At 44.9% G+C, this 20,255-nt stretch overlaps 2 protein-coding genes across 4 annotated transcripts; both read right to left on the bottom strand.

The window, feature by feature from the left end:
- Window positions 1-108: 108 nt before the first annotated feature.
- spata13 (spermatogenesis associated 13) lies at window positions 109-15,477 on the bottom strand. Of its 2 annotated transcripts, none has more exons than XM_069667670.1 (13): window positions 15,037-15,477; window positions 7,622-9,154; window positions 4,903-5,403; window positions 4,152-4,296; window positions 3,833-3,960; window positions 3,372-3,551; window positions 2,699-2,878; window positions 2,281-2,460; window positions 1,939-2,171; window positions 1,593-1,722; window positions 1,094-1,469; window positions 870-944; window positions 109-769 (listed from the first exon to the last, which is right to left on the bottom strand). In XM_069667670.1, the coding sequence occupies exons 1-13, from the start codon at window positions 15,043-15,045 to the stop codon at window positions 588-590; spliced, it is 3,852 nt and encodes a 1,283-aa protein (XP_069523771.1). In that variant the 5' UTR covers window positions 15,046-15,477; the 3' UTR covers window positions 109-587. The 2 variants fall into 2 exon arrangements, with proteins under 2 accessions (XP_069523771.1, XP_069523770.1); XM_069667669.1 differs by lacking the exon at window positions 15,037-15,477 and adding an exon at window positions 10,763-10,815.
- Window positions 15,478-15,892: 415 nt separating this feature from the next.
- c1qtnf9 (C1q and TNF related 9) lies at window positions 15,893-19,849 on the bottom strand. 2 transcript variants are annotated; one of them, XM_069667659.1, is made up of 5 exons: window positions 19,751-19,849; window positions 19,546-19,664; window positions 17,419-17,535; window positions 17,272-17,334; window positions 15,893-17,091 (listed from the first exon to the last, which is right to left on the bottom strand). In XM_069667659.1, the coding sequence occupies exons 1-5, from the start codon at window positions 19,843-19,845 to the stop codon at window positions 16,322-16,324; spliced, it is 1,164 nt and encodes a 387-aa protein (XP_069523760.1). In that variant the 5' UTR covers window positions 19,846-19,849; the 3' UTR covers window positions 15,893-16,321. The 2 variants fall into 2 exon arrangements, with proteins under 2 accessions (XP_069523760.1, XP_069523761.1); XM_069667660.1 differs by having other exon boundaries at window positions 17,419-17,490.
- Window positions 19,850-20,255: the final 406 nt, after the last annotated feature.

Here is a 20,255-nt window from a genome sequence, read left to right as displayed (position 1 = left end):
CTCATATTCACATGAACGGCTACAGAGTCTACTAGTTTGCTCAGTGATAAAATGACAAAAGAACAGAATATTTTTAAAGTAAGAACATTTTTCGTTTCGTATGTTTGTACAAGAGTTTTTATTTACAGTTTTAACAGGGAGGATGATCGTGAAATTTTCCTTCGTGCTCAGAGTTGACAGACTCGCAGCAAAAAAAAGGGTCCAGCCTTTGTGAAATAAACTAAAACCATGTTTGTCAACATAAAAGCGGAATATACATCTTTGTCATAATTAACATAAAAAAAATCTTTCAGCTGGAACTAATACGACAAAAAGGGGGGGGGGGGATCTTAAGTGAGCAGCATCTTTAACACCAACAAAATGGACAATTTTAACACTTTAGTCACGCCCCTTTTAAAGTGTAGGCACCAAACTTCATGCAACAAAAACAGACACATTGAGAAAGACACATGAGGCACAGGAACAGTACATTCATTCAGGGAAACACGCAGAGAAAAAAATAAAGTGTTCTTTGAGTCTTCCGGACGGTCTGGGCGTGCTCTGAAACATGCACAGGCAGGAAAAATAAAATACTAGCGAGCACTGTCTCATTTCCTGAAAAAGGCGTTGCGGGTGAAGCTGTACAACAGGTGATAAGGCTTTCGTTTGGGGGGCTCGGCCAGTGAGAAGACCTGCTGCTGAGGCACGCTGGTTGGAATGGTGATGTGACGCTGGTGAAGCGGGTGGAGGTTTTGGTGGTGTTGTTGGACAGAAGCAGTGTAACCGATGGCTAAAAGGTGAACAGGCGAAACAGAAAGCATCGAATTAAGATACAAAAATCTGATAACATTGGAATGAAGATTGGCTTCACAGCATGAAGCAAAACTTACTTTTGTTCTTCCCCTGTTTGGCTCTTCTGGCATTAACAATGGCCTGCTTTCTTTGTTCTTCACTGATCTCCATTCCTGCCAAAAAACACACAAATACACCTTCAGGTCAAAACATTCCCAACCTCCCGCGCCTACCAACAATCTCCTCACCCTGTTCACCTTGTGTTTGGCATACACCCACAGTAGAAGATTGTCATACATGACAGGAATTCTGCCCCACTCACCCATCTCTTGATCTTCCTTCACTCTGTGTCTCTCCTTGGCAAAGGCCTCTAACCACCTCTGCTTGTCCTCGGCCTTCCTGCAGCACAGCACGCACACAAACTCGAGCGTGGAGGCGTTACGCAGCCGCAGAGCGTTCTTCAGGGTCAGGCCCAGGTCAGGGTCCCGCCCATCAGGCACGTCCAACACCTCGGTCTGGTCCATATCCAGCAGTCCTCGGTAGTGGAGCAGGTCTCTGCGCAGGACGTCTTTCTTACAGAAGACCAGCTGGTGGTCAAACAGGAAGAAGCTGCGCTGCTGCATTTTGCCTTGCCGGACAGCTCGGGTCAGCTCACCGGAGTGGATCAGCTCTGAGCTGCGCTCTAGCACATCGGATCCCTATCAACAACATAAACAAGACGTATACCACACATTGATATTCTGACATCAGGTTTGCAAACATATGCACAGGATGCTTTTAATTTATTAGAAACCTGAAGAAAAATGATGAGTCATCCTCACCTCCCAGTGCAGGATGGCCACCTGCCAGTGAGCGATGGTGTCGATACTCTCCAGCCGTCTCTTCCTCTCGTTTATCAGACTGGCCACATTCTTCATAGCCTCGTACGCTTTGCTCACTCCACTGTAGTCACTGCAATAAATCAAGCAAAGGAAAAGTTAGCGTAGAGCTCATGTCAGACATAAAAGGACATTTACAGGAACACACTGCATCCTAATCATGGAAAAAAGTAGTCTGATCACTGTAGCTCCAGATGAACTAATCAATCATAGATATTGAAGTTTAATGCTCGCTGATGCCAGACTATAGGTATACATACTCCTAAATTATGAATCTCCAGAGCAGTACCTGTGGTCTTTGGGCGTGTACTTCAGCAGCTCTCCCAGCTGTAGGGGGTATTTACAGATCTTCTGGACGGGTGTGAGCAAGAAACCGGCGATGGAAATGTCGATCATCTGCTGGAGGAGCCGGCAGGCCTCAAAGAAATGCTTATATTTTCCCGACTTCATGAGGCGCTGCAGCTCAGCGCAGGCTGCTGGATGAGTGTTACAGTAGTCTGAGTAGATAGAGAAGCCCTCTCCCTAAGAAGAGAAGAGAGGCATTCACTGAAATGAAACAGTAAGCTACTGAAGCTTTTAAATTAACAGGCTTCACAAAGTGAATACGAGAGTGGTTTTGTGTGTCCACTACCTGCAGGAGGAAACAGGATCCTATTTCACTGAGATGTGGTTGGTCTTTGTCGTACTTCTTCTCCAGGTCTTTGAGAAACTGCCTCTGAAACCTGTAGATGTCCTCGATGTTGCTGAAGATGGTCATCAGCTGCAGCTCGGTGAACATGTCCGGGTGTTTGCGGCACTGACGGATGTAACCCTGCGTAACCACACAGAAGCAGTGTGTTAAACTGCACTGACAGAAGGTGTGGAAACAGTTCACATAGTGGCCAACAGGAGGTGCTGGATGGTTTAGGATAAGAAGCCATTTAGTTGCATTAAAGTCATTTCTGATTACAAAATTAAGCATATTCTAAGTATTTTTAAGGACGGCTTCAAAGACTAAATAAAGGACAAATATAACAGAAGCAGCAGCCTTCTGACGTGAGCCTTGTTACCTCACAGATGTCTTTCAGGTGCTTGATGTAGATGCGTTCAGTGTTCATGATTTCTTGAACCACATTGGTTCTCATCTGCTCCTTGTGCTGAGTGCTGTGTGTGTCTCTGGGAGCCGGATCCTCCTGGTCCGCTACACTCTCCACGCTCTCTGCACTCGAGTCCTCTTGATTCACTCGCACCTGAAACACATCCAGCGCACACAATGAGCTTCAGAGCGCCACTGGAATCACGTCAGGTCAGGATTAATCATTCTTAGCCTGTTTGTTTGTTTCTCCCCTGATCTACGCGCTATGATTTGTGTGACATTAAAAAAGAAAAATGAGCACAATAACAAAAGGAAGAACAATAAATACGTAAACTCCTCATCACTACGCTAACATGCAAGTTTAACCAGCTCCTGCTCTGCGACATTGATTCAGCTTCAAGCAATTACACAGCAGACGCCCATCTGCCAATCAAGTAACCTCACCGTGGTTACCGCCGCCTGCCTAATTAAGACTCAACTGTCACTCAGCTGTGGTCGCCACAGAAACCAGTCGAACCTCTGAGGTTTGAACCCCAGCACACAGAGTGTTAAGAGGGTTTGTTTGGAGCTGAGCCAGTTTGCGAGTCTTTTCTGTGCTGCCTGAGAGCAAACATGCGCCGGACACGCAGGTCAGGAAGTCCACTTACCCTCACAAAGCTGGAGGGGAACCAGGCCTCCCTGTCGGCCCCCCTGCCCCACCACCAGTCCTTATGAGTGGCTTCCAGGACACGGATAACGTCCCCAGCTTTGAAGGCCAGCTCCTGCTCCTCCATGGTCACATGGTCCCACAGAGCCTCGGCGTACACCGTGTGGCCGCAGCTTATCCACTGAGCGGCACACACACAGATAAGATAAACATACAATTACACGCAGGCTGAGATGATGTCTAACATGTAAGATTATGTCTAGACTTGAGGACAAGCAGCGGTTGTCTGTTTGTTGAATTGCCGCCAAACATCTTGAAACCACACTCATGAAAGCATTGCACATGGCTGTTCACGAGGCGCGTACGCAACAGGGTAGATGTTGCATCATAAATATGATGCACATTCTTGGAGAAGACGTCTGCGAGTGTTGCAACGTGACAAGTTTCCCGTCTTATCCTCACCTCGTTGAGCACGGAGAGCTCCACCCCCGGCTGGAGGTAGGGCGTGCCATCGGTGAGCTCATCAAAGCTGCCCTCCTCCTCCTCACTTACGCTGTCATCAAGAGTCGCCGAGCGCTCCGACACACCATCTGCGACACATATACAAAAGGTTAAAAACTGCCTTCTGCAACATTCAGACGATATTTAAACCGTACAGAAAACAAGCCACAGATGCGGGCACACCCACACGTGGCTCCGCACCAACAGCCTTATTGACATTCCCAGACTCAGCTTTTCCCACACACTGAAATATGGGATCAACCGCGACCCCGGTTCTCACCGCTGAGCACTCTGTGGAGCTTACGCCGCCCGACACGGTCCAGTCCGATGGGGGTGCTCTGGGAGAAGGTGGAGGGGCGAAACCTGGCTGACACCGCTCTGTAGGGGGGCACCTGGTGGGAGGGGATGGGTGGCCGGGACAGGGGCTGCAGAGGACGAGAAAAACATCCTGGGATTTAGAAAAAGCTCCTTTTCTCAGGCTCTCACAGTCGGATAACTTAATAAAACCAGCGACGTTTTTACAGACTTTGGCATAATAAACTCCTTTCTATGTGGCTTCTTGTCTTTTGTACACTGTTGAATTTATTAGTCTTCAGTTAAACATTACACAAAAAGAAAACAATGATTTAATACACCTGCAAATAACACTCTTTGGATACAGGAATTGACAGATATCATATCGTGTGCATTTTCTTATCAGTGGTATAAGATGGTTATCGTACCTGGAAAAATCTGACACAAATTCAATCCTCTCTGTATCATTTAGTTTTTTAGTTCTTTTTTTAAAGTGTATTTTAATCCTTTTACAGCTTTACTGAACAGGCAGGAAAAGAAGGAAGACAGAGAGGTTGACAACCAACAAAAACAGCTGGACGTTGTTACCATGCAGCTCCAAGGAGCTCCATCTGTTAGTCTTTGCATCTTTCCACATTTCCCTCTAACTTTCTATAACTGTCAGCCACCTGCATGTTTTTGTACTTAAATAAGAAAACCAATTGAGTGAAGTCTAAACTATAAAAGTAAAAGCTTACAGAAGGAAGGCGGCCGTCCTTCTCTTCAGCATCAGCAGAAAACACATCCACAACTCCTATCACGGAGATAGGCCGCTGCCGACTGCCCGGAGCGTCTCCGTTAGACATGCCGCAGCTCTCAGGGCTCCCTCCACTCCCACACGAGTCATTTCCACTGTAGTCTTTATGCAGTGATGCGTGTGCTGTCCTTTCCTCAGCGCGCAGCTCTGCTACTTCCTCAGGAATGGAATGCTTCCTGGAAATGAGCTGCCCGTAGTCGGAGATGGGCCGAGGTCTCGGGCGGCCGCCCCTTCGTCTGGGCTTGACGGAGGGTGTTTCTGTGGAAGCTGGAGATGCGTCTGTGGAAGCTGGAGATGCATCCATGGAAGTGGGAGATGCATCTGTGGACGATGTGGGTGACTCTGAGAGACATGTCGGAGACATAGGAGGGGTGCTGCTGGTTGTTGGTGAGACCTCGTCCGTTTGGAGGAATGCTTCCGACTCTTGATGGTCTGAAGACGCCTGAGAATCAAAGGAAAAGTCAGAAAAGATGACGATATTGACTTTCCTGCGATCAATGACCTGCAGTTTACACAGATTAAGAACATCACGTCTGCTGGGAGGAACATCTGTTAATCAGAAACAGAGCAAAATGGTACCGCAAGTCATAAAAGACTAAAAGCTGACTTGGTTGAATCTCAAGGCAGAACCACAAGAATGAGTGAGAAACCGTTTCAGAAAACTCAGTAATCATACGACTCAAACCTCACCTGTTCTCGCTCTGGGTCTGATCCCCGGCGTATACATTGGAAAGGCACACAGTGGACTAGCACCATTGTGAAACACACACAAAAACACACACTGGCCTGTGTCCCCGAGGCCAAGTCACTATTCTTTAGGCGACTTGATTTCTAAAGTAAACAAATCAGATTTTTCCAGTCCATCTTTAAAGTCAAAATCCTGCTTTTAGACACAAAACACATGTCACTGTAACAAAGTGTTTATGGTCCTGTCTACATGCTACAAGCCGTCCCGGGCCCAGCGTTCACGGTGCTGGACTTTGACCCACTGGGCTTCAGTTTGAGGGACGTGAAGCGGGGGCCGTGCTCTCTCACGGCTGCCTCCCTCCCACAGCAACAGGACTATGGAGCCGTTTTGCGCAAGGGCCACTAATCATAAACAAAGCCTAATCATTAACTCTCCCTGCTCCTTCGGCGTGGTAGCACAGAACAGCTGGCTTCAGCATGTGACCTTGCAGCAGCAGAAGTCAGTATATCACACGCAGTGACAGGGAAAGGACAGTAAGGCGCGGTGACGCCTGTGTCATTATTTATTTGACACTGACTGAAGGGGGACACATACAGCTGTTGTTACGAGCTCTGTGCTGCCGAGGCTTTCATCGACGTTAGAATTAATCTCAGTGGGTTAGAATCATGTCAGATTCAAAGATCAGTTCTTATAGAATGATGCTTCACTTCCTAAGACAAGGGTCAATGCCAATCACCTGCACCTATAATGATTCCAAGATTATAAGACAGACTCTTTCCTCTGTCTCATTGCTTCCTTCCTCTCTGGAAGTTTACAGAAACCCTTTTATCTAATGATTTCCAATACCACGTTTCTAAGTCGAGGATAAAGGTGCGACTGATGTGGGATCATGTGAGACATTTCGCAGCCTTCATGTCTCTGAGCTGCGGTACATCGTATCCATCTGTCAGCAGTAATCAGTCACACCAGTTGCATAAAGATAACAGCCTGGCTTGATGTCATCATTATTGTTTTACACACGTACTGCATTTCATCATACGATCTGCAGCTCCTCTGACATGAAGCAGGAGGAGCAGGTGGAGCTGACGGCTCACAGAAACATTACTGAACACAGCATGTGCCAAGACAAATTAATAACATTAGATCACGTTCATCTCAAAGCAACTATGAGGAACTTTCATGTTTGGTTGATTTTGGCGGCCCCTGTGGACAAAGCAGTACGTCTCACCTCTAGGGTTGGGGCGACTCGTCCATGTAATTGATTATGGAAATACGCAAAGACAAGGAGGCGGAGTTAAGAGCTGGAGCACAGTAAAGTTATGTGCGTGCAGAAACGGATCTTGTCACTCATTGCTGGCTGTCAAAAAAGGGGTAAGAACCACATCCTGCTCAAGGCATAGGGGGTTTAGGCGGTCTCCTAGGGCGCCACGTTCTGGGGAGCGCTGGCTTAAGCCTCAAACTTTTTAAGTGAAGCCCCGGTACGACGTCAAAAATAAGTCTTACATTATCTCTGCTCCGCTTGTATTTACCATCACTCTGCCGCTCTCTCTCTACCACTTGGTCACTGTGCACTTCCCGACACAAACAAGAGGAGAGGAGTCATTAGATTAATCAACTAATCGAAAAAATAATGGCTAGATTAATCGATAAAAAAATAACCATAAGTTGGAGCCCCACTGCTGATTTTGTCCTGTACATGTGTGAGAAGTATTCGCTGAAAAAAACCATCCTCATTTCCTAACGTACGACTCACTGAAAACTTTGCCGGGGAAAATTTAAACATGGCCTCTCTCAGTCGGTATGCAGTAAATCATTTCATAGGAATCCGACCCAGTGAGAGTTATGACTCTTCACTATTCACATTCTAGGTGAAGGTCTGTATAGCTCTTGTAGGTCACATTAGTGTTAAACTGGAACTGTTTCATACCCAGTGAAAAACTCCTCACAGTAGGTTTAACACAACATTTTGTACCTCTTTCTGTAGCGTGTTGACCTCAGTCTCTTCTTGGTGTTGTGAAGGCTCTTTTTGGCTCACTGGAGATGAATCGCACTCTGCTGCCGGTTTGAAATCACTTGTTATGGCTACATTCAGCGTCTCATAATGAGCAGAGCAACCAGGCGAAGTCTGCTCCGTCTCCACAGGAACCGGACTGATGAGGGCCTGGTGCTGCTGTGGGTCGACATCAGTCTGTGAATGAACCAGAGGATTGTGTCCGGCAGACATGACCCTGGCTCTGACGGGCGAGGGCCGCCGCTGTCGCTCGCTGGTTGTCTGGCAAGGCAAGCGGCGGGAGTAGTCGTCATGGAGACGGCTCAGGGGGGACATGGGAGACGGAGAGGTTGGGCTGGGGGACGGACTTCTTCTGCGTCGGACCGTCAAGTCAGACATGCTGCCCACTAGCTTAAGCATCGGGCCCTTGGTCTTCACGGGGCTCTTCCTGCGGCTAGCAGCGTGAGCCCGGAGGTCCACTGAGGAGGCGCTGGCAGTCCTCTTGATAGTCGGCGCCCCGTTTGATGTGCAAGTTTTCTGGGGGTCGTCTTGAGGCAAAGGAGGTCCCGGAGCTGCCGCCTTTCGTCTGAAAGGTGCCTTAAATATGTGGAGATTTTCAGCGCTTTTGCTCAGTCTGCTCAGCACCTTCACATTTGTGTTGTCATTCGTGTTTTTACTTTGAGAAGCCTTCGATGTCTGATCTGCTTTCTGAGAGTCTGTGGCTTCATTTATGCTTTTCCCCGCTTGCCTCCCGTTCCCCATGTCAAACAAAGAGATGCGTCCTGCTCCGTACGCTCTCCTGATACTCCTCGAGAAGCGTGTGTTGCGTGTGAGACCGTCTCCTTCATCATTTTCCTCATCGTCGTAGTCCTCAATATCCGATCCACACTGGCACATCACAGCCAACTTTTGGCCAGCATAACTTCCATTAGAAACGCCGTATCCTTCATCTAGTACAGGCTGCATGTTGGCTGCAACCTTGCCATTAGTCAGTTCCTGATTCAAATGAGGGACATGCTCTCCATCTTGGCTGATTGTTCCTCTACTCTGTATACCCTGCAGCACAGAGGAGCGCAGCTTTTTGAAGGAGTCCACAACACCCAGTCCTGAGAGTCCAGACCAGGACTGGGGGCCGGAGTCGCTGCCGCTGCTGTTGGATGAGGTCTGACTGTCAGTGGTTGGAGTGTGAGCAGGGACGGAGCCCTTCCTCGAGTTAGAAAAAAGCCTCATGATTCTCGAGGAGTTCGGCTTCCCCTCAGGCTGACCTATCACAGGGTTGGACCAGGCGGAGGAGTTGATGCCGTTCAGTTTGTTCTCATCCGGACCTGCAGTCACCGGCTGCACTTGAGCGCCACACCCTGACAGCAGATATGGGACTGCACTTCTGTCCGCATGATTGTTGAATGGGTATATGTCACTGAGGGGTCGGCTTCGGATCAGCGGGTCGGCTTTGGAGTTGTGGAGGAATGGAAGAGGGTCCTCGCTTGTGGACAAGACCCTGTCCGTCTGTTCTGCCTGCAAAACCAAACATAGATACGTTTTAGGAATCTTTACATGTTGCAATAAGAGAAGAATGGCTTTAGAACATTAGCATGAAAAGGACAAACAGTATGCTTTAGGAGAGGGAGTGTGACAATGACCTATTGTGTGTTTACAGTACAGCCTCCTCTGTGTTTGTATGTAAAGTAGGAAGACTAAGGAATAAACGAGACACAGAAAGACAAATATCCTCCGGTACACTCAGCGTCCAGAGGAGTGAAAGCACTCTGTGCATTTGTCCTTGGTGCTGAATTTCACCGTCCAAGGAGAGCTGAGGCCCAGGTCGGGGTGGTGTTGTGAGTGTGTGTGTGACTCAGGGCAGTGGCTAATGCAGCTGGGCCTTTGAAGTGGGGCTTTGTGAGCGTGACTAAGCAATGAAACTTGCTAATCCATTGTGATTAATGAAATAAATTGCCCAGTTTTGTCCAGATTACATAGATGATGAGGGGATGGTGGGGGGGCTGTCTGGTCTTCAGATCAGTGACATAGCCCAACTCTTTATCCTAACACACAGAAGTTAAATGTTTTGCTATGTAGAATCCATACCCATAAACCTTTTCTTCAATATTACTAATAACCTTTGATAATAAAGTTTCCCTCTAAGTTATGATATGCTTAAAGGCATTTAAACAAAGTTAAGTGTTGGAGTTTGTATTATTCAAAATTTTGACGCCAATATTTTCACTTTTACTGCAAATGAATATCGGCTCCAAATATTGGTTATCGGCCTCCTTGACTCCTAATAATCGGTATCGGTATCGGCCCTGAAAAAACCATATCGGTCTATCTCTATAAAACAGAAGCAAAATTTTAAAGACCCCCCTCCAGTGAAAATCAAGTGTTTAACTTTGTAAACATTTTTAATAAGGAAGAAGGAGGAGATGCCTTGGGAGGATTTTTACAAGGTAATTAAACATATTTTGCCGAAAAAAACATAACAGACTATTATTTCAAACAGAGCATTTTATATGTCTTACAACACGACTGGAGCTGCTCTAATTATAAAATTACTTTTAAAACTAGAGTCCCATTGTTCATTTCTGAACTACTTTGTCCTGAAAATTATGAAAAGTTTAGCTCGTCAGATATTTTTCACAAAAGTTCTCTTGATATGACCTTATCCATTTGTCTCGGTCTAGGACGTAAAGTTGCTCTAATACTGATATCATGAGACCAGACATCACCTTGGATTTACTTTATGGGGACAATATAACAAAGCAAAATGCATACTTTTCATGTTCTTGGATATTTAATTATAGTTAAATTGAACACTTCTGTGGATTATTGTTATACTCCCTGTAACATTTTAGTTGAACACTCTATATTTGTCTTTATAAGCAGAACAAAAACATATAACACAATGTTTACAACACACTATGATGTAGTTATAACCTCATGTTCTCCGTTTGTATACCAGCGTCCAGTGATTACATCACCTATAAACACATTACATAACATTACTACTCTAAGTGTGTAATACATTTTTTACAGAGCAGCTCCAGTCATGTTTTAAGACTTATAAAATGCTCTGCTTGAAATAATAAATTGTCCGATATGTTTTTTCTGCAAAATATGTTTAATTACCTTGTAAAAATCTCCTCCTTCTCCCTGCATAGTCCCCGCCCACCATGCACATTTCCAACGGCCCCCTCCGTCATGAAAACAAAACACGTCTCTGCCATCGTTTAGTAGCAACTTCTTGAAACTTAGCTAGCTTGAAATGTAGTAGTTAGTAGTAGTAACGTTAACGTTAGTAGTCAGTAGTGAGTTTGCAAAAATAGCGATGACGGTTACAGCTGGCAAGTGGTTGCCATAGGTTACACATAATTATATGCATAGCGTCGCTCCGTCCAGTAACGGGATTGGCTCCTTAGGTTTGTGACGTCTCAAACCTGCCAATCTGAAAACATGTTGTTCAGCCTGTCCTCGGTACACTGCAGTTTAAAAGCAGACAGGCCCAGTCATAGAGATAACAGCTTATGTTGTCCCTGATATGCCTTGTAGCACTTGAAGAACATCACATGGAGATGTTTACAAGGTTAACCACTTGATTTTCACTGGAGGGGGTCTCAGTTAGATATTGCTCATAAAAGCTCAATTACTACTGATTGTTTGATATACCTTGCAGGGAAACTTAACATTAAAACCCCCCCGTTATTATTCAGACATTGCATAAAAACATATTACTTAGTCATCATCACTCAGTCCTAACACAACCAAAGACATTTTAAGCTTCGAATGCAGCACTCCTTCCACTGAATTCTCTGTACACATGCGGGAGTTGCAGGGATCCTGGAACGCTCCCATACCTCCCGCCCCTGTGCGTGTTCAGCAGCAGATGGGCTTTCTCAATCAAACCCTCTGTGGAATCTGCTGTCACTTCAACCAGCTCGCTCCATCACACCAAGCACTTATGTAAACACAGAGCCACCGCTGCCAAGCACCGCTGCTGACAGACAGTAAACACCCCCTGGTGAACAATGCGCCGCTTTCAAAGCTAAGCTCAATTGTCTTCTTGTGCTTTCTCCTCCTCGGCCACAGAGGAGTCACGTTGAGTTGGAAAAAAAGTCAAGATCAATAATTCCATCTAAGTTCAAAGCAGAAAGATGGGAGATAGGAGAGGAATGTCTGCAGTTTCAGTAGCTTGTTTTTGTTTTGAATACTTGCGTCATGCTATCAGCACTTCTACCAACTGTGCTTTATTTCAACGCCTTTCTGCATTCTCTCTATGCTTGGCGCCAAATGTCACAGGCCAGTTGGCGTTCACTGAGACTTGGCAGTGCTGTTCGGCAGAACCAGGCTGACGCAGGTGGTGGTAGAATATTTCTCAAAAAAGACAACACAGACTTAAACCTCAACAACTTATAAGCAACACGCAGCATCCTCTAAAATGTGTATAGTGCGACAGTTTCTCTGACTTTTAACTGCATCCCATCCTTAATAAACCTGGTAGTATTTTTCATCTAGAGTGAACGCATCAATCTGAATTATAACATATCTTTGATGTGCTCGTAGACACAATTGTTTCACTGCTGCCAGTCTGTCATATCATTTTAAGCATTGGCTGAAAGTACATAACATTAAACTAAATTTAAAAAACAACTGAAAGCATCTATTATATAACAGCTCTGCAGATTGCAAACAAATGCAGACAAATGTTACTCACGTGTAAGTTAATATCACGCCTTACTGTCTGTCAAAGCAGATCACTTTCACCATGTTGAACTCCCCTCTATCAGCCTTGCTCCGCCTGCTCCAGGATCACTGCAGCTCTCCCGCTTCCTCCTGCTTAACTGTGGAGGAGAACGGCGCTCTGGGGCCCTGGTCCAGAGTTAATTAAGAGCTCAGGGAGGAGTCCCCCCCCCACACACACATGGGAGCCAGCTGGAGCCTGCCTCAGATTAGACTCCTGGAGACGAGGATGAACATGCACCCAGATACATAAACATGTGTACAAGGGCTAAAAGAATGCACTCCAAAAACATAGGCGCAATTAGTCAGAGCATCCTTTCTCCGAGTGCACGGCCCAAGTGCACGTTCGCTCTCACACACGCACGCACAGAGCTGAGCGGGGAGGAAAGCGTTTAAATCATTTGACTCCCTTCCTGTTTGGCTACAAAACCAAGGCGGTTACGTAAGGAGTCATAAATGCATAATGATAAATGGCCTTCCACCTCTAGTTCACCTCTGCAGAGTTAGTCTTGCCAAAGGCTGGGATAAAACTCATTAGGCCAAGAGAACAGAGCATTTAACAGAAAGTCCACCAGACAGGGAGGAACAAGGGAAAGTCTTTTCTGTCAGTTTCCGTTCTCAGGCTTACCTCTGAGACAGACACAAGCACCCTGCAGCAACCATTCCTCTGTAAGCTGTCACTAACCTGCTCGTCTCTTTGTCTCCATGTACGACAGCTGTGAGTAACTTCCTTTAAGCGTGTCTTTAATCAAGACCGCATAGTGTTTTAAAGAACAGATTGGCTGATTAGTTCAATCAGTGTGACACTTAAGCTGAACATATGCTCACTACCTGAGAAAACGCTCGCTGAGTTTTATCTCTCAGGTGAACGAGTTCCCATCTGTGGTTGTGTAAGCGTCTAAGATTAAGAAACACTTGAGATTATTCTATATTAAATATTTGAATCCAAAGTAAAGTCTTTTGAGCCTTGAAGTGTTTCCCAGCAGAGAAGAAGCAGAAATGCTAAAGGAGTGTGAGTCAACTGGCGGGAGCGTGTATGAGTGTGTTTATGAATGTATAGATTCTTTCACTACCATTCCAGTAATAATCTGATTACCGGAGCTTTACCAGTCTGTGTTTAGGACTGGTTTCATCTACACACGACAGCCTAATCAGGGAGACAACTAGGCTATTCATTATAGATGGAGAGTGACACCCAAAGCTTTTAAACAGCCCACCATTGCTGAACTACAAAGGGCAACTTGGCCTGTGTGCACTCAACATTTTAAGGGTGTAAACAAAGAAGTAAAGCTACAATATAACAATCAATATCCATAAGAAATATGTCACCTCTTTTGTGTTTGACTTAAGTACAAAATTAACAGCAATCCAGTCATTTGTTCTGCTTTTATTTCGCAGAATCTGACAAACATTTAGAAATAGGTAACATGTCTCACTTGGATCAGGTGAGCAAACACGGTTAAGTTTCCTGGTTAAAGTCTCATATCTGTAAATGACCTAGTTCCTCATTTTTTAATCCGGCAGAAAGAAGGAGATCGAGAGACACCACGCCCCTTTCTATAGAGCGTGGGAAGTACAGGTGCAGGCCAAACCAGGGAGTGTCCCCAATCTCACACAGAGGCAGCCACATACTCACCCGATCTGCTGTCATAGAGACAGACAGACAGACAGAAATCGAACACCACACAGCGCACAAGGCTTAGAGAGGACAAAACACTACTGAGCCTGGATGTCAACAGTCAACAGTGTAACCTGACAGCGAAGCAACAATAACCAAGAGGCTGCCCTATCTATCAACATTCAATAACCATCAAACAGAAGGCTTCTCAAGAGCTCAAGTCCATTATATTATAGGGATCTGAGACAATCTTATCAATCTTTCAACTATATTTTGTATCAGAGTTACAGGCTGATTAGAGTCCTTCTTTGGGCTGGAGTGCAAAAAGAAGGAAGCTGAGGTAGAATAAGTTAATAAACTACAGACACACATGCCAAGGTACTTCACAGGTATCACATTTGAATCTCATGAGACAGATTTACAACTGTGCCTGCAATACAAAGTAGCCGAGTGTAAAATCATATTGTCGTAGTTTAAACCTGTTGTATTTCTTATATCCGCTATAAAGCAGAAGACTGTGACCTTCAAAAACAAATGATCCAGACATTTCAGTTTAGCTCTAGTATAAAAGTCCATCTGGGGAGCCATGAAAACAAGCCAAAGTACTTGTGAGTGGACTCAAGAAGTGTAGCTAAGTTATTAAATCCTATGAATGAAGTGGAATCTGAAAAGAAGGATCTATGAAAGGGGATTAAACTGAGGACTTTTCTAAGCTCAGGGCCAAACTGCTTATTTATTTCTGCATTCATTAACTTTCTTTGGCCATAAAGCTCTTTGTAGTTGGTGCCCCCCTTACCTACCCCTCCTTCACCAACTCCCTGCACAGCCTGGCATCTCCCACATCACTATAACAACCACGGCTGTAATGCACTACAATAACCCCCTCTGGTCCCATTTCAAACAAGAACACAAGAGGGAAAATCACAGCAAAGTAGAGTGAACCATTAATAATATGAATGAATGAATTAAAAGAATGATTATTTATCACTTGTATTCGCTGTAAATTAACTCAGAAGTCACTGCGCAGTCATAGAAAACTTCTGCTCACCCTGCTCATAGTCGCTGATGTTGTCCTCCTGACCTTTTTATTCACATCAACAGGGCAGCTGGTCTTGTTGTTTAGCCATGGTGAAGTAGCTTGAGTTTCTCTGAGGTCCAACGGTGTGCTGCCTCGCACTCTTCGTCCTCTCGCAAAAACATGTCGGGTACAAACACCGAGACAAGTGCTGCTAACTAGTTACCCCGCAACATAATGAGACAAACGGCTGACTTCTTGAACACACAGGGCTAGCAACTTAAGCTAGCTCACGGGCTCACTGATAAAACTTCTTCTATATTGCGCAAGCTCTGTAGTTTGTAATTTCTCTTTTGTAGACCGGTAAAACTTGGCGCTACACAAACGAGTGAAGAATTCAAATACGTACTTATCAAATATCTTAAGAAGTTCCTCGAGAAAAGCTCAAAATTACGCTAATGAATCCAGTTAAAAGAGGTCTTTCTTGAAGGAGTGAGCAGGCGAGCATCCTTAATGCACTTGTTGCAGTGTTTGCAAGGGGGCGGGGCTTCGACAGGTTTGGATTGAGGTTACTGGTTGACCGCAGCGTGGCCATTCGGCTGACAGCCAATCATAAGTTAGTAGACCAGTCAGTGACCGCAAAGCCACGCCCACAGTGGAACGCACTTCATTGAAAGAAAAAAAAAAAAGAAAGACAATGCAGCGTCTCACTTCCTGCGACTCTTTGAAGACAAAAAAAGACTGGACCTTCCAGTTGTCGTTGCATCGTCTTCCTCGTGTCATGTCACTTAATCATGCCAAGACAATCAATGTCTCGGGTATTTCTGTTGTGCGTGCCCATCCCCAAATACCAGAGGAGACACAGGATGACTTTATAAATGTTGCTCTTTATTGTAACACAAAAGACAGGATAGAAGAAAACTACACACTAAGCACATAATTGTGGCATAACAGAACGCACAATAGCTTATGTTCTAATTTCAGTACAATTATATCTAATTAAAGGTAATTTATTGGAATTAACTTTCTACTAGGCTTACATAAACAGCGCCTAAGGGGGAGAAAATAATTATCTACACAAGTGAAGTTCACTACAATAAAAGGATGGAAGTGTTATCAAAAAAATAAATGTGTTACAAATAAAAGTATCCAAAGTGCAAAAGATTATCCTGTGAGTGTTTCGATATTGCCTTAATTACATCATTAGGTTATTATCAATCATGCACAGTGTTGTGAATCCTTGAGGTGTTAATCTTTAACATAGAGTTGTATTTTATGAGCCTATTTTATGAGTAATTATAAAGTAATCAGGCCTAATTTAAACCCCAAAGATAATGAACCCCGAGAAAGTAGTGTCATCATCTTCATCAGCAAAGAGCCCATTGGACAGCTCTCCTCCAGCCACCTGCAGCCACACCTTGTCCCCCACGGCCAGGTGCAGCACGGCGCCCCCTGCTGCCTGATCCTCGCTGCTCTGGTAGTTATCCGTGGTGTGGATGATCTTTGCACCATTTTTCACCAGAGCCACCTTCACGTTTCTGGAGAACACGGTGATGTGGTAGGTGAAGAAGTATGCTCCTGCTGCAGAGCATGTGAATCTTCCGGTTTGTAGATCATAGTGATTCTGCTCATTGTAAATAATCTTGTCAAACCGGATGGGTGCGTTGGCTGCGGGGAGTTTAGTGTGTGCTGTGAGTCCCACGGAGAAGGCGCTTTTAGAGATAAGAATAGCATCTCCCTTCTCGCCCTTATCACCTCTCTCCCCTCGAGCGCCTCTTTCACCACGATAACCAATGTTGCCTTTGTGGCCTGGAACACCTATTTCCCCTTTAGACCCTGGCCTGCCCGGAGGTCCTAAAGGTCCCTGAATGCCCCTGTCACCTCGAAGGCCAATCTCCCCCGCAGGACCCTCTGGTCCAGGTGGCCCCAAATCCCCTTTTAGTCCCATGGGTCCAGGCAGCCCGAGCTCTCCCTTATTTCCTTTCAGGCCAATGGGCCCTTGGACTCCTTGGGGCCCCATTTTCCCCGGAGGACCTCGCTCTCCATTGTCCCCCCTTTTTCCTTTTAGCCCTGCTTGGCCAACTTCACCTGTAAAGGACAAGCATGCATGATCCCTTTATGCTAACTGTGCATGAATATTCCAGAAACACATTGTGTTAATATATGTGCATATAAAGTAAATGAAGCTTGTCAAAGTAAGAAATAGTTAAACACAGGTTACAGATCTGTTCATTTTTCTGTGCTGTAGTTTATTCTGAAGTTACATACCAGGCTCCCCTTTGTCTCCTCTGTGGCCATCAACGCCTGCTCGTCCAATAGGGCCAATTTCACCTTTGTTTCATAAATTAATGTTATTATAAATCATAAAGTTAAAGCTTAAAATGTGCATTGACTCAAAGAGGCTTCTTAACTTACCTTGATCCCCTTTGTCACCCCTCAGTCCATCTCTGCCGTCTCTTCCAGGTGTACCGTTGTGTCCGGGGTCCCCTGGAATTCCAGGGTGTCCACAGACACAGCTTTTAGTTTGAGTTTCTTCCTGTGCAACACACCTGGCCATTAATAGAAGGAGCAAGAGAGTAACTCTAAACCACGACGGTGACATTGTACCTGACGCACCTGTCGAACAAAGCTAAAATCACACTATGCAAAAAAAGTTTAGACTACAAGAAGCTCAAGCCTGTGCATAATTTTGCCTCATGACCACGACGCAAACATGCAGCAATGAGACTTCAAACAATGACGACCAAGACACCAGCCAAAAAACATAAGAACTTTGGACAAGGTTGACTCAGTCCTCTGAGCCTCTCCATTGGTCCATCTTTGTTTTTGGCTTACTTATTGTATGAGTCTGTCAGTTACACATCACCTGTGCCCCTTTACATGCCTCTCTAGTCTGGTTAAGGCTAATAATAAGCTGTGTGTGCAGGCCCCACATGCAAAGGGCCACATAGTTTCTTGTGTGCTGCCCTCTCACACAGTGAAGCAAACACTAGTAAGCTGTGACTACACATCTGATATCTACTTTAGTTTTGTTATGGGTGTTGTTAATGCCAATAGCGAGATAAATGTGAATTCATGCATGCTTTTATTATATATGTTCTTTAAATGTCAGCAATCAGAAACATCTGACCCTATAAACTTGATCACTGACATAAAATGTGACCTTAAAGCCCCACCCAGAACGCTTTAGACAAAGGTCTCTGCTTATCTTAATGATAGCGTCCCTCAGATGTTATCTACACGCTGTTAACTACATTTATAGCAGACATTTGGTCATTGAGTTTGCACAGGCTGATAAAAGATATACAAAAGAAATGGAGAAACACAACTATTCCCAAATAATAACACAAAAAAGTAGTGTTTTAAATACATTTGGTGACACTTGTGTTTTTGCTAATTCGTCCTCAAAGGTAAGATCAGCTGTTAATAGCATTTTAGGACCAGCTAAATATCAAGGTTACTCAGCAATCAGAGGTTTTTTGGATCACAGGCCTCTCTGGTACACGAACCAGCATTATCATTACGCTGTGCTGCTGCCCCTTTATTAGATTGTGTACAGTGTGCAGGAGAGACAGCAGGGATGGGTGCAAGGGAGGAGCTGCAACATAAAACCAAGATAAGAAAAAAAAACACACTGAGCACACAGTGTTTACTCATACACTTTAGACATAGAAAGATTGCGTTACACAGACTGACACGAATAAATGCTCACATACTTTATTGTTCAATAATTCTTCTCACAAGCCTCCAGATATAAATATATTCAAAAATATAAACATGACAATACGTAAAAGCAACGTCTTTACCCGGCGACCTCACTGTCAGACATGCTACTGCACATGTACTCGCATGGACACAAAGATGTAATCTAACAGACAAAGAACAAGGGCATGGCTCAGAATGAATGAAACTCAGTTAGAATTTGAGGCGAATAAATCAGGACCCAGTCTCTGTAGTCCAATAACCAGGCACAACGTGAGGTTGATTTGGTTACAGAGGATACTGCAACAAGTCATCAGACTAGATAGCAGAGACATCGTCTGTCATTGAGTTCCATTAGGTTTAAGGCGAAATAATTACACAGTAACAAACCATCCTAGAACAATGACCAATGATACATGGAAATAAATGTGTACATATATACAAATAAATAGCTTACAACATGCTGGAACAGTCATTTACAGTTCAAAGGAAAATGCATGTAACACTGATGGCTTGTTTTGACTTTCATCTTAATCTAGATAAAGACTAAATCGATGTTGAATGATGTTCCACATTAGGTAATCATCTGCACATGGAAAACAAAGCAAGACAGGGAACAGCGCACGGCAGAGGGGAAGAGAGGAACAGGAAGAAGGAGATCTACAGCGTTTGACATCAGAACACTCTGTTCAGGGAAAGCAGCAGTTCCTGGGAAGTTGAGGTTAACATGGCAGGTGCTATGAAGGATATGAAGCCTACGACTTTTGTGGTATTAGTAGAAAACAAGGTCTGGAAGCAGGGGAGCTAAGTGAGGGGTCTACATGATCTGACGGTGCATACCGTAGCCCGTCATTCCAGCTTGGGAAGCCCCGCGGTTGCTGCCCATCTGCAGGCCGATCAGACTCTGGCCTTGGCGGAGCTGCTCTTGGCTGAACTCTCGCCGATACCCCTGGGCTTTCCTAAACATGATGCACAAGAGTTATAAGACCACATAGAAGAACATGAAGCATTATGGGTATGCAGCTGCCATGAGCTCTATTTGTACCTGTTAAACCACTCTCTGTCACCTCTGTAATGACCGTCGTCCTTGGTGACAGCCACACTGCCCAGAGCCATAAGGGTTCTTTGCACTGCTGCCATGTCCTTTCCTACAGCCAGAATAATGGAGAATAATAATTAGAGGAAAAACTACCATGAATGAATATCAAGCAATCCAGCAGTAGATGGAGGACAAGTAATCAGACGTAAAATCACCCTCCCAGAGGTCCACGGTTTGAAATATGTCGGTGGTTGTGACTCCGTAAGCTTCGGCTGCTTGCAGGAACTGAGAGATCTTCTCCATTTGTTTGAAGGCCATCTGCGTCTCTAGTATCTTCTTGATCGGCTCTTTTCCCCTCGGATAGAGGCTGTTGATGAGCCTGCAGAGGATCTAAGACAAAGGAGGAGAGAGATATGACACACTGACAGAACCAGAATGACCGTAAGTTCACCCTATGACACGTTTATTTGTCACAGTTTACTGCCAGAGTTAAGCTGGTTATTCTCATCCT

Source organism: Semicossyphus pulcher, unplaced genomic scaffold (assembly GCF_022749685.1).
Source record: "Semicossyphus pulcher isolate SPU_LCO1_2020_fin unplaced genomic scaffold, fSemPul1.0.p SCAF_18, whole genome shotgun sequence".
NCBI classification, from domain to species: Eukaryota; Metazoa; Chordata; class Actinopteri; order Labriformes; family Labridae; genus Semicossyphus; species Semicossyphus pulcher.
Note: the sequence above shows the minus strand (reverse complement) of the source record. Positions and strands in the feature narration are given on the sequence as shown.

Bases quoted from the DNA above. Each gene is read 5' to 3' on its own strand.
- spata13 (XM_069667669.1), bottom strand. From the start codon at position 10,792: ATGCAGGGAGAAGGAGGAGATTTTTACAAG. The intron at 9,155-10,762 runs GTAATTAAACAT...TTGGTTTTGCAG, and splicing joins AAGGAGGAGATTTTTACAAG to GCAGAACAGACGGACAGGGT. The intron at 4,297-4,902 runs GTAAGCTTTTAC...CGTCCTCTGCAG, and splicing joins AGGACGGCCGCCTTCCTTCT to CCCCTGTCCCGGCCACCCAT.
- c1qtnf9 (XM_069667659.1), bottom strand. From the start codon at position 19,845: ATGGCAGCAGTGCAAAGAACCCTTATGGCTCTGGGCAGTGTGGCTGTC. The intron at 19,665-19,750 runs GTACAAATAGAG...CATCATGTTTAG, and splicing joins GACAGAGAGTGGTTTAACAG to GAAAGCCCAGGGGTATCGGC. The intron at 17,092-17,271 runs GTATGTAACTTC...TGTCCTTTACAG, and splicing joins AGGAGACAAAGGGGAGCCTG to GTGAAGTTGGCCAAGCAGGG.